This window comes from Triturus cristatus, chromosome 12 (assembly GCF_964204655.1).
Source record: "Triturus cristatus chromosome 12, aTriCri1.1, whole genome shotgun sequence".
In the NCBI taxonomy this organism is placed as follows: domain Eukaryota; kingdom Metazoa; phylum Chordata; class Amphibia; order Caudata; family Salamandridae; genus Triturus; species Triturus cristatus.
Genome location: NC_140595.1, coordinates 692,602,929 through 692,616,365, shown reverse-complemented (window position 1 = coordinate 692,616,365; position 13,437 = coordinate 692,602,929). Strand labels below are relative to the sequence as shown.

Sequence of the window (13,437 nt, the reverse complement as noted above, 5' to 3'; positions counted from 1 at the left end):
CTCCTCGTTGCACCTCGCTACGCCGCCTCTAGGGTGGCATACCATTCAGACGCATTTCCAGATTTACAATTCCTCGTAAATCTGGAAATGTGTCTTGTTCCATTTTATTTATTTATTTAATGCAATTTTATATAGCGCGAACATTACCTGAAGGTGTCAGAGCACTTTACAAAAGAACCAGTTGCGTTACATAAGGAATTTGAATTACGTGAGTTACATAAGAGATATAAACAGGAAAAAAAATTGCAAATGTACAAGTGGAGCGAATGGAGGGAAACATTGCAAATGTGCAAGTTTTAAAAGTCACTAAAGGAAGAGATACAAACAGAGATAAACTCTAAAATCACATAGGAATGGTAGTAGGTACAAAGGTCTACTACATATACTAGTGGTTAGAGTTATATATACAAGAGGAGTGAAAGGAGGGAAAAAATTGCAAACGTGCAAGTTGTAAAGTCACTCAAGGAAGAAATACAAACAGCTAAACTCTAATATCACATAGGTAAGTACAAAGGTCTACTACATATTCTAGTGGATAAAACAAAAGCTAACATGCACCACACATTTGTAAAACAATCCAATAATAACAATGTATATAGGTCAAATTCAATTCAAGAAGACAGAGTATTCCTCGATTTTAGTCTCTATTCCAAGTTCAATGGACAATACAGTGCGATACAGCCGACGCGTTTCGTCCTGAGACAGGACTTCTTCAGGGTAAATTGTAAAAGAAGATTAGATCACTCCGACATGTAGTAATCATAATTTATACGATGGGGGCTGAAAGTCTCCTATCCAGTTTCTTATCGTCCATATAGAGTTATCTTTTCTATATATGGGATGTCCAAAACCTTGACTTTTTCAAGATTTTTTTTTTTTTTCCAAGAATTTTTTTCAATAAAATTAATGAAAGGAGGTAATCCACTCAGATATTCGAGAAAAGAAACGATCCGATCGTAATATGCTAGTCACGACCAAAAACTGCAAACAGTCTACGTCAAAAAGAAAGGTCCCTCGATCCGGCCGGACTGTATTGTCCATTGAACTTGGAATAAAGAGACTAAAATCGAGGAATACTCTGTCTTCTTGAATTGAATTTGACCTATATACATTGTTATTATTGGATTGTTTTACAAATGTGTGGTGCATCTTAGCTTTTGTTTTATTCATTTGATTATGTTCCCCAGGGAACTAGCATTGTAACAATGGGTGCTATTCAGAATGCACACATCCCCTTAATCCATGTGTGATAACACTTCATTGAGGGAAAGATATTAAAGGGTGACATTAATATCAGGTGCTGGTAAAATAGAAGGTCCCATTGTTAGCTCCATTGGTATTTTGGTACATATTCTAGTGGTTAGAGATATAAATATATACAAATTGCAAATTCACTCAGGATTACATTTTAACAGTGATGAGGATAGGACAATTATATATTACATATTTACAGAGCAGGAAATTCTTGCCATCCTTCAGCCAGGGGTTGCATTCAAGAGTGGTGGTCTTGGGTCTGGAGGGATCCACCGAGTTAGAGATGTCCATAGGGGTAGAAGGCCGGATGGTGGTAACACCCACAGGAACACCCATGGAATACCCCTTTGACGCAAAGTGCTGCTTATAAAGGCGCCATATTTACAAGGACAGGAAAAGCCACGCAGGGTGGCTTTTCCTGTTCCTGTAAATATGTAGCAGTAACTTGCGCCACCAGTACGTGACAAAAAGTGACGTATTGGTGGCGCAAGAGGCTTGTAAATTTGCCCCTGTATTTTTAATCTCACTTCATAAACATTCAAGTGCTGCTGCTTACATCTTCATCTCAGGGAGTGCTGGGATTGCTGCTGGTGCTCTGTGCGAATACCAGAGTACCCAATAGGCCCCATAGCTCTGGGCAATCATCTCTTTTTAGTGTGCACTTTTGTTTTTAGAGCAGAGTTGATGTTAGACTGTAGACAGCTGTGGGATTCTCCAGTTTCACTCGAAGGACAGCTCTGCCATATAATTTGACTACTTAACTCTTGATTGACTACAAGAAAAAAGGCAAAACTTCACTATCTTATATTATTTTTGCTTTTTGAAAGTCTTCCGTGTTGCACTGACATGATATCACCAGCTATTTCTGCCTTTTTGAGCCAACGGAGCTTCCAGTAAACTGCCAATGCAGGATCAAAAACCACCTATCTGCAAACTGGTTTTGGCTCAAAAGGCACAATTGGTGGAAGGCGGAGAAGTGAGTGAATAATAAAGTTCTGTCACTACTGTCTTGTAGGTAACATTTCACGTCAGCACACTGGCCAACAAACGTGCTTTGTGTTGATTCTTTGTTTACGTGTATGAAGGGGTAGCTTTCACTTTAAAGGTCAGTTCGTTGGGGTAGCCCGGCCAAAGCCTGAATAATTACGATTAAGCCAGGCCCTCTTGCACCACCTTGTTCGAAAAAGGTGGTAAATTCACGTGCAACATGCTGAGGTCCCTTTCGCCGTTTTCCACCGTTCAAAATGGCGTGGACCGTCATTTGCGACTCAGCAACTCCCCTGAACTGCCGCTCCCGTTGCCGGAAATCGGAATGAATACAATAGAAGCTGTCTGGGTGCAGTACCTTTAGTTACCTAAGGATGGCAGTGGAAGTTAACTTAACGTCGAAGAGAATTGTTGGTTTTACAATGTGTACTGTTGATTCGACCAAGCGACCCTTTCTTAAAGACTAGTTATTTTTTTGGAAAAAATATAAGCAAGTGAAGAAGTGGGTTTAGCGTTCAATTAGCATTTCTGTTAATCACTTTACCATGCAGTAATTAATTTTAACGTTTAAAATGCAATAACATTAATTAATTTAACATATTGTTTTTAATTCATATAATTTACCTTGCACAACGTCCCAGAATTACCTACTATAAGTGAAAGTAAGCGGGCACTATAGTCATCTAAAATAATTTAAAATGCATTTAAGTTTATAAAGTTTTGTAGAATCATTTACCAAGCATTGGCAAAAAATATAGGTTTGACATTTTTATTTTGTACGCAAATTTATTTGTGCATACAGGACAAATGTCAAAGATGTTCTTCTAACATACAGATAAAAACGTCATAAGTGGGCAGGACAGAAAAAAAATCACTGGCTTTATTTCTTGTAGCATCAATTTTTCATGGTTTCAATGAAATATACGAGGTTGAAGGGAAATAAATGTTTTTTGGTGCTCACAACTGTCCTCTAAACTTAATTTTAACTAGCAATACACCCCCTTACTCCGTCCGGCTCGCCCAGAGCCCAGTCCACCCTTTGCCGATGGCTCGCGGCATTCCTAAAACACTTCATATAGCATTATCAATATACCACCGGTCACGTGGCTTCATGGATACCATCATTCGGTATTTTTTAATTCTTTGTTTTTAAGTAGCACACGAAACGAGGAAAAAAGTCAAAGAATGATTCGTTTTGAAATAGCAGTGTGTTTTGAATTTTTCGTTGCTTTTAAAATTGCACACTAAAAAAATAAAATAAAAAGATTTTGTAGCCCAAAAAGTATTACAGGAACCCTTGTAGGGTCTCCTGTAAACATGTTTTTGTGTACTGTGCCCTTATTAAACTCACCTGCGTGTAAAGGTATCACATTCAGTTTCAGCACCAGTTTATTAGTCACGAGGAAAACATTGAAAATCAAAGGGAATTCTGGAAACTCCGCAAAGACCAGTAAGCAGGAATTTCTTAAAATAAGTGTGCATTATAAAAACATTTGTACACTTTGAAATAGTAGATAATGAGTTAAGGGGCAAATTTGCATACCCATAACTATGCACAATTTATCACACCCACATAGTGAAATAATTTTAGTAGCCCTGGCATAGACCCAGTCAATCCAGGTGAAATATTCCCATGCTAAGCAAGACCACACCTCCTCTAATGCCAGTTATTCACGTTATCATTTTAAGTTTATCAAAGTACCACTTTTCTTGGGTGTGAACCAAACCATATTTGTATTATCTAGTAGTGTGTGTAGATATACTCCATAAATAACAACTAATAACTCACCTATGTTGTTAACTATGTCACAGAAAGAAGCAAGTACTTGGTAAAAATGCCACTGTGTGTCTCTTTTGGAACTGCCATTTAACCCCTAACTCTGTCCTCAGGGCTCCAGGACTGCTATGCCCTTCTTCCCAGAGGCCAGACTGCTGTCAAGGACCGAGGTTATGGCCTGGTGAAAAAAGAGTTTAACAGGGAACAAGTGTATACACCTCAGTGAAAGTGTGATGTGAGTGAAACTCAACACAAATCTGAGACTATCCTCTCTATTATAGGATTATTTGACGAACTAGTCTCTTATTTTTTTATTAGAATGTATTGCACACTGTAAGAAGGGCTTGAAAATAGGAGATAGCGTTGGATTTCACAAGGAATAAGGTGGAGTCTGTTAAATGTTGACAAGGAATAGTAAGCAAGACAACACAAACAAGAGTCTGCCCACACTCAGAGATACTCAAAGTACGGCCCGGGGGCCGCATGCGGCCCTCCTGACCTTTACATGCAGACCCCTGGTCAACAGAAGCACTGGGCTGCTTTTTACTCGACTCAGCACTAACAAAAAAAAGATGTTAAATAAACGGGCAAGCATTTATGTCTGCATTTACTGAGAATGGGAAAGAAGAAAAGAGGGTGTCCTGCACCACTTAATTTTAGGCACACCATTTTTAAAGACATCTAGAAGCAAACGTTCAAAAATATGATGAAATCGCTTCAAAATCCAAAAAGTGTACTGCATTATCATGCAAAAGTGTTTCTCCTTCGTACATCAGAATATATCAGTTTCATGAGAAGCATTTTTTTTTAAAGTGATGTTTCAAACCGAATTTTAGAAACATTTATAGTTCCCTCCCACCCTGACAACCATGGCAATAGTGAAGTCAGTTGTCATGCACCCTCTGGGTGGCCTCCGTTGCTATTGTACATGGACAACATTATAGCTTATCAAATCAAACATAAGAGAAGCGTTTGTGAAGTGCAAATTGTGAAGTGTTTTGAGGTGATCTTTCATGTGCTATGAAGAAAAAGAAGGCAAAGTGAAATAAAGCAATTGCCTAGGATCACACTATTTGGTCAAGTGGGGAAGCCGGGATTCATCCCAGGTTTTCTGGTTTCACATTGTACAATTCATCCACCGGATGTGCATGATTCACTAGCACTACACCCACCTTGGCCCTCCCCCTGTCATCCTCCCAGGCCACCACCTTATGGCTATTGGTCGCACCACAGACAATATTTTTTGGCCCCTTTGTAAATATTTGCGAGTACCCATGCTCTACAAGAACCATTTAAACGCTGATATAAGGGACAACCGACACTCTATAACAGTCATTGTAGACAGGAGATAGTCCAGCCAACCCAAGCCCTGGGGTGGCTTAACATTGACCCTGTGATTAAAGCTTTCACAAATTGTTTGAGCAGGGCCAAGGTTTATTCATCGCAAATCATAGTCAAACCGCACACCTAACCATATTTCACCCAAAAATCTAAAGATTAATAATAAGTGATTGAGAAGAATGGTTCTAAACCCTAATCACAAGTCCAGCATACACCCTAATCACAAGGACCGATACACCCGCCCAACCCTCAATGACAAGCGATAAACGTGCAGCCATCTCAAACCTTAAATCATTGATCACGTGGAACAAGAATATGGAGATACCAAACCCAGCCACAGGCATCGAAATATGACCAACCTAGATCCCAATCAGAAGGAACTGAGTAAGGACATCTGAAAGAACAGTCAAAGGTGAAGGAGTGTGGTCATCCCGAAGCCTGTCATTTATTTATTTATAAACTTTTGTATAACACGAACGTGACCCTAGTGGGTATCAAAGCGCTTTACATGACAGGGATTAGTGTAGTATTTGGTCTGATAAAAAACAGGAAATACATGTGTGAAGAATCATACAAATCATACAGTATAATAGTATAACACAGATTTGTCTAGACTAAAGACCGTAATAGGAGGGGATAATCCCCATAAGAGTTTGCTGGCTATACATTATCAGTGAGACTGGTATATTGTCTTAAGGTAAAAACTTCTTCAGTAGAAAAGATTTGGCTTCTTTTTTGAAGGAGGGGGTAGCGGATATTAGGGGAAATTGGCACTTGCCCAGTCCCCTCCTTGCAAGACTATCTCTCCTCTTTATTTTCTTGTCTCTCCCTCTCCCTTACTTCCTCTATCTTTGACTCTGTCAGTCTCTAACCATCCCCACCTCACCACCCTCTACATTTCTCTCTCTCTCTTGCACTGTGTCACCTGTCTCTTGCTTTATCATCTCTCTCTCACCACTTTATTTACATTGCCTGTTTCTCTTTCTCTATTTCTACCTCTTTAACTTACTCTTACTTCCTTCTTGCCTCTCTCTCTCTTCCTCTCCTCTCTGGGCCTCATCTATCTCTACTTCACTTCTCTCTCTGTTGGTCTGTCTTCCTGTATCACATCTCTCTCTATATCACCAATGACAAAATCAAACCGTCTAACTCACTTCTCTATTGCCTCCTTTCTCTTACAAACTCTGTTTCACCTCTCTCTGTGACTTCTATCTCCTCTCCCCAGCCTCATATATTTTTCGGTCTCATAGACCTATCCTTACTTCTCCTCTCTTCTTTAGCTCACTCATCTCTCTGACATCTTTGCACCTACCTCTCATCTCGACTCGCTCTATCTTAATAGTATCCACTTCACCTTTGAGTGCATCTCTCTCTGCCTGTCTCTCACACCATCACCTGTCTGTTTACCACTCGTTGTACCTAGCTCTACCTCTCTGCTCCTTCTCTTTACCTCATCTCTCTCTACCTCACTGTCGTCGTGACCCCTCAGTTTCCATTGCACCCTCCAGTATCTCCCTCTATTTACCTCACCTCCCTCCAGCCTCACCTCTCTTCCTCTCTCTTATCACCCTCTCCACCTCTCCGTAGCTCACTCTCTTTGCCTTTCTTTCAACCCCTCCTCACCGCACCTCTCTCGACCACCGCTCTCTAAGGTCTCCTGCAGCCTCCTCTTTCTCTTATACAGAGCTGAGAAGTGTACACACAGAAAGGAGTCTGGGGACAAAGCAGGGGAATTAAGAGAACGTTATTAGATCCCACCCGATCCAGATAACCCAGGATGCAGCACAATGATTGACTCTACTGCAGAGAGGAAGCCAGTTGTGCAGAAGGATTTATTTGCGATTAAGAATATTCAGCAATTAAAGTTACCGATTTAAGTGGTATGTGCATTTGTCATATTTTAATATAAAGCACGGGTCAACTAAATATATAGCAATCCACCTTACTTTGTCTTTCCTGCTCTGGGAGGGAACAGGATGCTAAGCATTAGATCCCATGTAAAACATTGTTGTGAGACAAAAACAATTTAGATACATCCATACATACATACACATACATACATACATAAATACCTACATACATACATACATACATACATACACATATACATACATACATGCACACATACATACATACATACACACATATACATACACATATACGTACATACAAACATACATGTCACTATTTCGCTGGTGGATTCCAGGCAGCTTGAGGTTGAAGCTGTTTTTGTGTGTTTCTGTTTCAAAAACTTCAACACATAATTTAATATTGTCTGGCATCAGGCGGGCATAAATTCGTGGAAAATGGGTAATATTCTTTTTTCTCTTAATATGTGCCCCTTTAATATAATTTGAGACCCTCATGCCGGCCCTGTAGCTAACGAAAGTGACTCAGGGTGGCAGCCTGAAACCCTGATCAAAGAGCCATATCTGTGACCAGTCCAAACCGAACTCATAAGAGAAGGAGTAAGCCCACCAAGCAACTAATTGGCACAGCGTATAGCAATGCCCACGTCAAACGATGTGAAATACTAGTATGCCGTTCCCAAAACTAACATGGGAACCACTGGGAATATGCCATTGTGACGCCCGGTGTTTTTCTTCACTTGACACAGAATCCATATTTTCTTCATAATTTGCAGATTTTAACAAAAAAAAAGTTTCTCACTCAAATGGATCAATAGTTAATATAGACAATGCCGCTGCTGTTACCGCATAATGAACAGTCCTTTGTCTCACACACCTTTTATTTTCTGATTACTGTATTTATTTGTTGAACTGATACTAATAGAGATGAAGTGTTTGCCTATACAGTGTTGACATTTTAAAACGACAACATGGTGCGTTAATGCTGCCACAAAATGTACCGCATTATACCACATAATGTGCTTCTGTCTGCTGCATGATTTAGTTAAAGCAGTGAGATGATTTGGTCTTCCCTTGCCCCATAATTCCTATCGCCCTGACAATAATCACAGAGCGCAGTTTATGAATTCGAGGACGGATTTAGGGCAGTGCGACCGGTGCAGCCGCACTGGGCGCTGACCTGTGGAGGGGGAGCTGTTTTTAACACTAAGTTCTGATCAGAGACATGAGGGTCACTTTTGCCTGGTGGTAGTGAGCTGTGGGGGCCCCAAAAATGATTGTCGCACCGGGCTTGAGTCCTGAATAAATAAATGTGAGCATGACCGCCTGAAACCCCAATAAAAAACGAAATCAACACACAATCTTCTTAGACCACAAATAATGGGGCAACGCACAGCAACCTCCGACTGTAATGAAGTACAACAGGGTATTTCAATCATAAATTCCACTCGAAGCTGAAAATGTGTGTCATCCCAAAGCATTATCACAACTTGCACAATATGACCATTCCTAGATTCAGTAAAAGGAACGTATGCAGCCATCACAGTCCCTAAATAAAGAAGACAGATGTGTATAGCTAGCCCAGACAGCAGTGACAAGGGATCGCACAGCACCACCCAGACCCCAATAAAAGAGGGCCGTCCAGAGCCCTTATTAAAGCAGACAACACAGGACCATGTCAAACCAAAAGAGACAAGATGTTCTCTTTATCAACTCCAATTATAGGAAACATTGTATGGCCATCTAAAGCCCCAATACAAAATACATAGGGGCAGATTTATGTTGCACTTGCGCCACTTTTGCGCCGCCGTTGCGTCACTTTTGTGACGCAGCAGCGGCGCAAATCCTGCGCCATGGTGCGGGGTATTTACAACGTGACGCATCTGGGAGATGCGTCACGTTGTAAAGCCCTGCGCCACATGTAGGCGTTCCAGGGCAGGTGGGGGCGTTCCGGCGCAGGAACGCCTCCTAAAAGTGGCTGAGTGAAATCTACAAGATTTCACTCAGTCACTTTTAGGCCCATGCTGCGTCAAAACCCTGCGCCTGCTTGAAGCAGGCGTAAGGATTGACGCAGCATTGTACAGATAGGGCCCCCCAGAACATTGCTGGAGCTGCGTCGTGCTTGCGACGCAACTCCAGCAATGCGCCACTTTTACGGCACAGATGCGTCACGCATCTGTGCCGTTTTTGCCCCATGGTGCACCGCATTATAAATGCGGCGCATCCATGGTGGCGCAGCTGTGGCGCATAATAATTGGCGCATCCCTGCTGATATGCAGGGATGCGCCAGTTAACATAAATCTGCCCCACAGTATGACCAACCCATACCCAAAGATAATGGGTAGCGTATGACAAGCCCAACCATAATGACTTTAGATAGAGACACAGTTTGTTTATTGTAAACCGTATGCATAAGAGAGAAAGAATGACCATCACAAACCCCGATCAAAGATGGCAGCTCATGACAGAGGGCAGCAACTCCATGGTCACAAATCACAGGATGCTACATTGTTGTGAGCCAAATGCACCAGTCAGACACCAGGAAAAAAAGCAAATGGTAGACCCCCAAGAAAGCCGAGAGGGTCTCGGAAAATAGATAGTTGTGCTCTGGCAGGGTAGGAGACCACAAACTCTCAGTCCCACCCACCTGTTGTGATGGCCGTGCTACTGGAGAGCAGGCTGAAGAGAAGGAGGGCTCCTAGGGTCTTCATCCTGGATTCCGCACGCGGAGGCATGCCCGCTCGCCTGGAGATAGGGCTCAGTGAGGATGGGATATCCCAGCTAGATATATTTATGCCTTTATGGCAGGGCTGTTACTCCTATCCTGATTACAGGCGGTAGGCTAGGCACTCATTAACAAGGAGATGTGCCTGGAGGGGGCAAAGGGCGCCAAGGATAGGCGTCAGAACTTCCTTCATCGCGTCATGTTCTGTTCATCACGCGCAACACAAATTTACACCCATTACACACTGTTCCAGGGTATCGTAAACTAGTCTGGCCATATAGACTGTGCTATGGACATGCACGCTAAGAGAGATCTTTATGTACTTTGGTGATGTGGCGTAAAGTGAAATAGTGTTTAATTCACAATTGGTTTGAAATACCCAAACCATGCCTTTTCTACAAGAATAGTGTTTCATTTGTCTGAAACCTTCCTGCGAGGATGTATGAAGGAACCACGCCTGCATTTCCCACGCATGCCTTGACAACGCAGTCACTACCCTGACTGTGACCGTACTACATGTTCCTTTACCATCCAAGTCATTACAGTGACTTGCCTTAGGGGGGCGCTGGCCTTCAGAATAACGTATATTACTATTCCAACTCCAGTGGGTGTATCAGTAGGGAAGGTGTTGAACTTAATATCCAACAGCAGTGCAACACCGCCCTCCCTGAAGCAGGTAGTTGTAATCGCTTGCGAGATAGAGGAACGCATGGTAAGGTCGCACTCAGGGTAGTGCCTGCGTTGTAAAGGCAGGCCGATGTTAAGACTGCATGATAAAGGATGTTTCCCTTCCTGAGATCTAAGGATGTAGGATAGGGCTGTTCATTTCATCCCACTGGACTCTCTTTGCCTACTACTTACACTGCGTTTTGTGTTGTTTCCTTTTTTCTTTCTCTATGCCTCAGCACCTCAACGTTATCCCAAGTGACAACTACTGCTTTGTTGGACCCCTAATTAAAAATAACTAAATAGAAAATAAATGTATTATATTGTACTTCACATACCATGCTACTATTTTGTAATTGATGGTAGTGCTTCATACAGTAGGGCAGTAGTTCTCAGGTGGATATGTTTATAATGTGGTAGTGTTTAATATACTTGAATGATGCGTCTTGGGGTAAGGCAGTACTTGATGTACTAGAACAATGCCTCTTAGAGTAGGGTAGTGCTTCATGTAGTAGTATGATGCTTCTTGGAGTAGGATAGTGTTTCATGTACTAGAACAATGCCTCTTAGAGTAAGGTAGTGCTTCATGTAGTAGAATTATGCCTCTTAGAGTAGGGTAGTGCTTCATTTACTAGAACGGTGCCACTTAGCATAGGATAGTGCTTGATGTACTAGAATTAAGCCTCTTGGAGTAGGGTAGTACTTCATGCACTAAAATGATGCCTTTCAGATTAGGATAGTGCTTCATGTACTAGAACAATGACTCTTAGAGTAGGGTAGTGCGTCATGTTCTAGAATGAAGCCCCTTAGAGTAGGGTAGTGCGTCATGTTCTAGAATGATGCCCCTTGGAGTAGGGTAGTGTGTTTTGTTCTAGAATGATGCCTCTTGGAGTAGGGTATGCGTCATGTTCTAGAATGGTGCCCCTTGGAGTAGGGTAGTGTGTCATGTTCTGGAATGAAGCCCCATGGAGTAGGGTAGTGTGTCATGTTCTAGAATGATGCCCCTTGGAGTAGGGTAGTGTGTTTTGTTCTAGAATGACGCCTCTTGGAGTAGGGTAGGGTAGTGTGTCATGTTCTAGAATGAAGCCCCTTGGAGTAGGGTAGGGCGTCATGTTCTAGAATGATGCCCCTTGATGTAGGGTAGTGTGTCATGTTCTAGAATGATGCCCCTTGGAGTAGGGTAGTGTGTCATGTTCTGGAATGAAGCCCCTTGGAGTAGGGTAGTGTGTCATGTTCTAGAATGATGCCCCTTGGAGTAGGGTAGTGTGTTTTGTTCTAGAATGACGCCTCTTGGAGTAGGGTAGGGTAGTGTGTCATGTTCTAGAATGAAGCCCCTTGGAGTAGGGTAGTGCGTCATGTTCTAGAATTATGCCCCTTGGTGTAGGGTAGTGTGTCATGTTCTAGAATGATGCCCCTTGGAGTAGGGTAGTGTGCCATGTTCTAGAATGATGCCTCTTGGAGTAGGGTAGTGCGTCATGTTCTAGAATGATGCCCCTTGGAGTAGGGTAGTGTGTCATGTTCTGGAATGAAGCCCCTTGGAGTAGGGTAGTGTGTAATGTTCTAGAATGATGCCCCTTGGAGTAGGGTAGTGTATTTTGTTCTAGAATGACGCCTCTTGGAGTAGGGTAGTGTCTCATGTTCTAGAATGAAGCCCCTGGAGTAGGGTAGTGCGTCATGTTCTAGAATGATGCCCCTTGGTGTAGGTTAGTGTGTCATGTTCTAGAATGATGCCTCTTGGAGTAGGGTAGTGTGTCATGTTCTAGAATGATGCCTCTTGGAGTAGGGTAGTGTGTCATGTTCTAGAATGATGCCTCTTGGAGTAGGGTAGTGCGTCATGTTCTAGAATGATACCTCTTGGAGTAGGGTAGTGTGTTTTGTTCGAGAATGATGCCTCTTGGAGTAGGGTAGTGTGTCATGTTCTAAAATGATGCCTCTTGGAGTAGGATAGTGTTTCATGTTCTAAAATGATGCCCCTTGGATTAGGGTAGTGTGTTTTGTTCTAGAATGATGCCTCTTGGAGTAGGGTAGTGTGTCAAGTTCTAAAATGATGCCTCTTGGAGTAGGATAGCGTTTCATGTTCTAAAATGATGCCTCTTGGAGTAGGATAGTGTTTCATGTTCTAAAATGATGCCCCTTGGATTAGGGTAGTGTGTTTTGTTCTAGAATGATGCCTCTTGGAGTAGGGTAGTGTGTCAAGTTCTAAAATGATGCCCCTTGGATTAGGGTAGTGTGTCATGTTCTAGAATGATACCTCATGGAGTAGGGTAGCGTGTCATGTTCTAGAATGATGCCTCTTGGAGTAGGGTAGTGTGTCATGTTCTAGAATGATACCTCTTGAAGTAGGGTAGTGTGTCATGTTCTAGAATGAAGCCCATTGGAGTAGGGTAGTGTGTCATGTTCTAGAATGATGCCTCTTGGAATAGGGTAGTGTGTCATGTTCTAGAATGATGCCTCTTGGAGTAGGGTAGTGTGTAATTTTCTAGAATGATACCTCTTGGAGTAGGGTAGTGTGTCATGTTCTAGAATGATGCCTCTTGGAGTAGGGTAGTGTGTCATGTTCTAGAATGATGCCTCTTGGAGTAGGGTAGTGCGTCATGTTCTAGAATGATACCTCTTGGAGTAGGGTAGTGTGTTTTGTTCGAGAATGATGCCTCTTGGAGTAGGGTAGTGTGTCATGTTCTAAAATGATGCCTCTTGGAGTAGGATAGTGTTTCATGTTCTAAAATGATGCCCCTTGGAGTAGGGTAGTGTGTTTTGTTCTAGAATGATGCCTCTTGGAGTAGGGTAGTGTGTCAAGTTCTAAAATGATGCCTCTTGGA

The 13,437-nt window shown here is 42.2% G+C and overlaps 1 protein-coding gene across 1 annotated transcript in view; it reads right to left on the bottom strand.

Annotated features, from left to right (window-relative positions):
* The window catches only part of LOC146780109 (uncharacterized), a 72,229-nt gene extending 62,245 nt beyond the window's left edge, over positions 1 to 9,984 (bottom strand). Inside the window, exon 1 of the mRNA XM_085638021.1 lies at positions 9,875 to 9,984. Coding sequence (XP_085494147.1) covers positions 9,875 to 9,962 — 88 coding nt within the window. The 5' untranslated portion in view covers positions 9,963 to 9,984. The remainder of the gene's footprint in view (positions 1 to 9,874) is intronic.
* Positions 9,985 to 13,437: the final 3,453 nt, after the last annotated feature.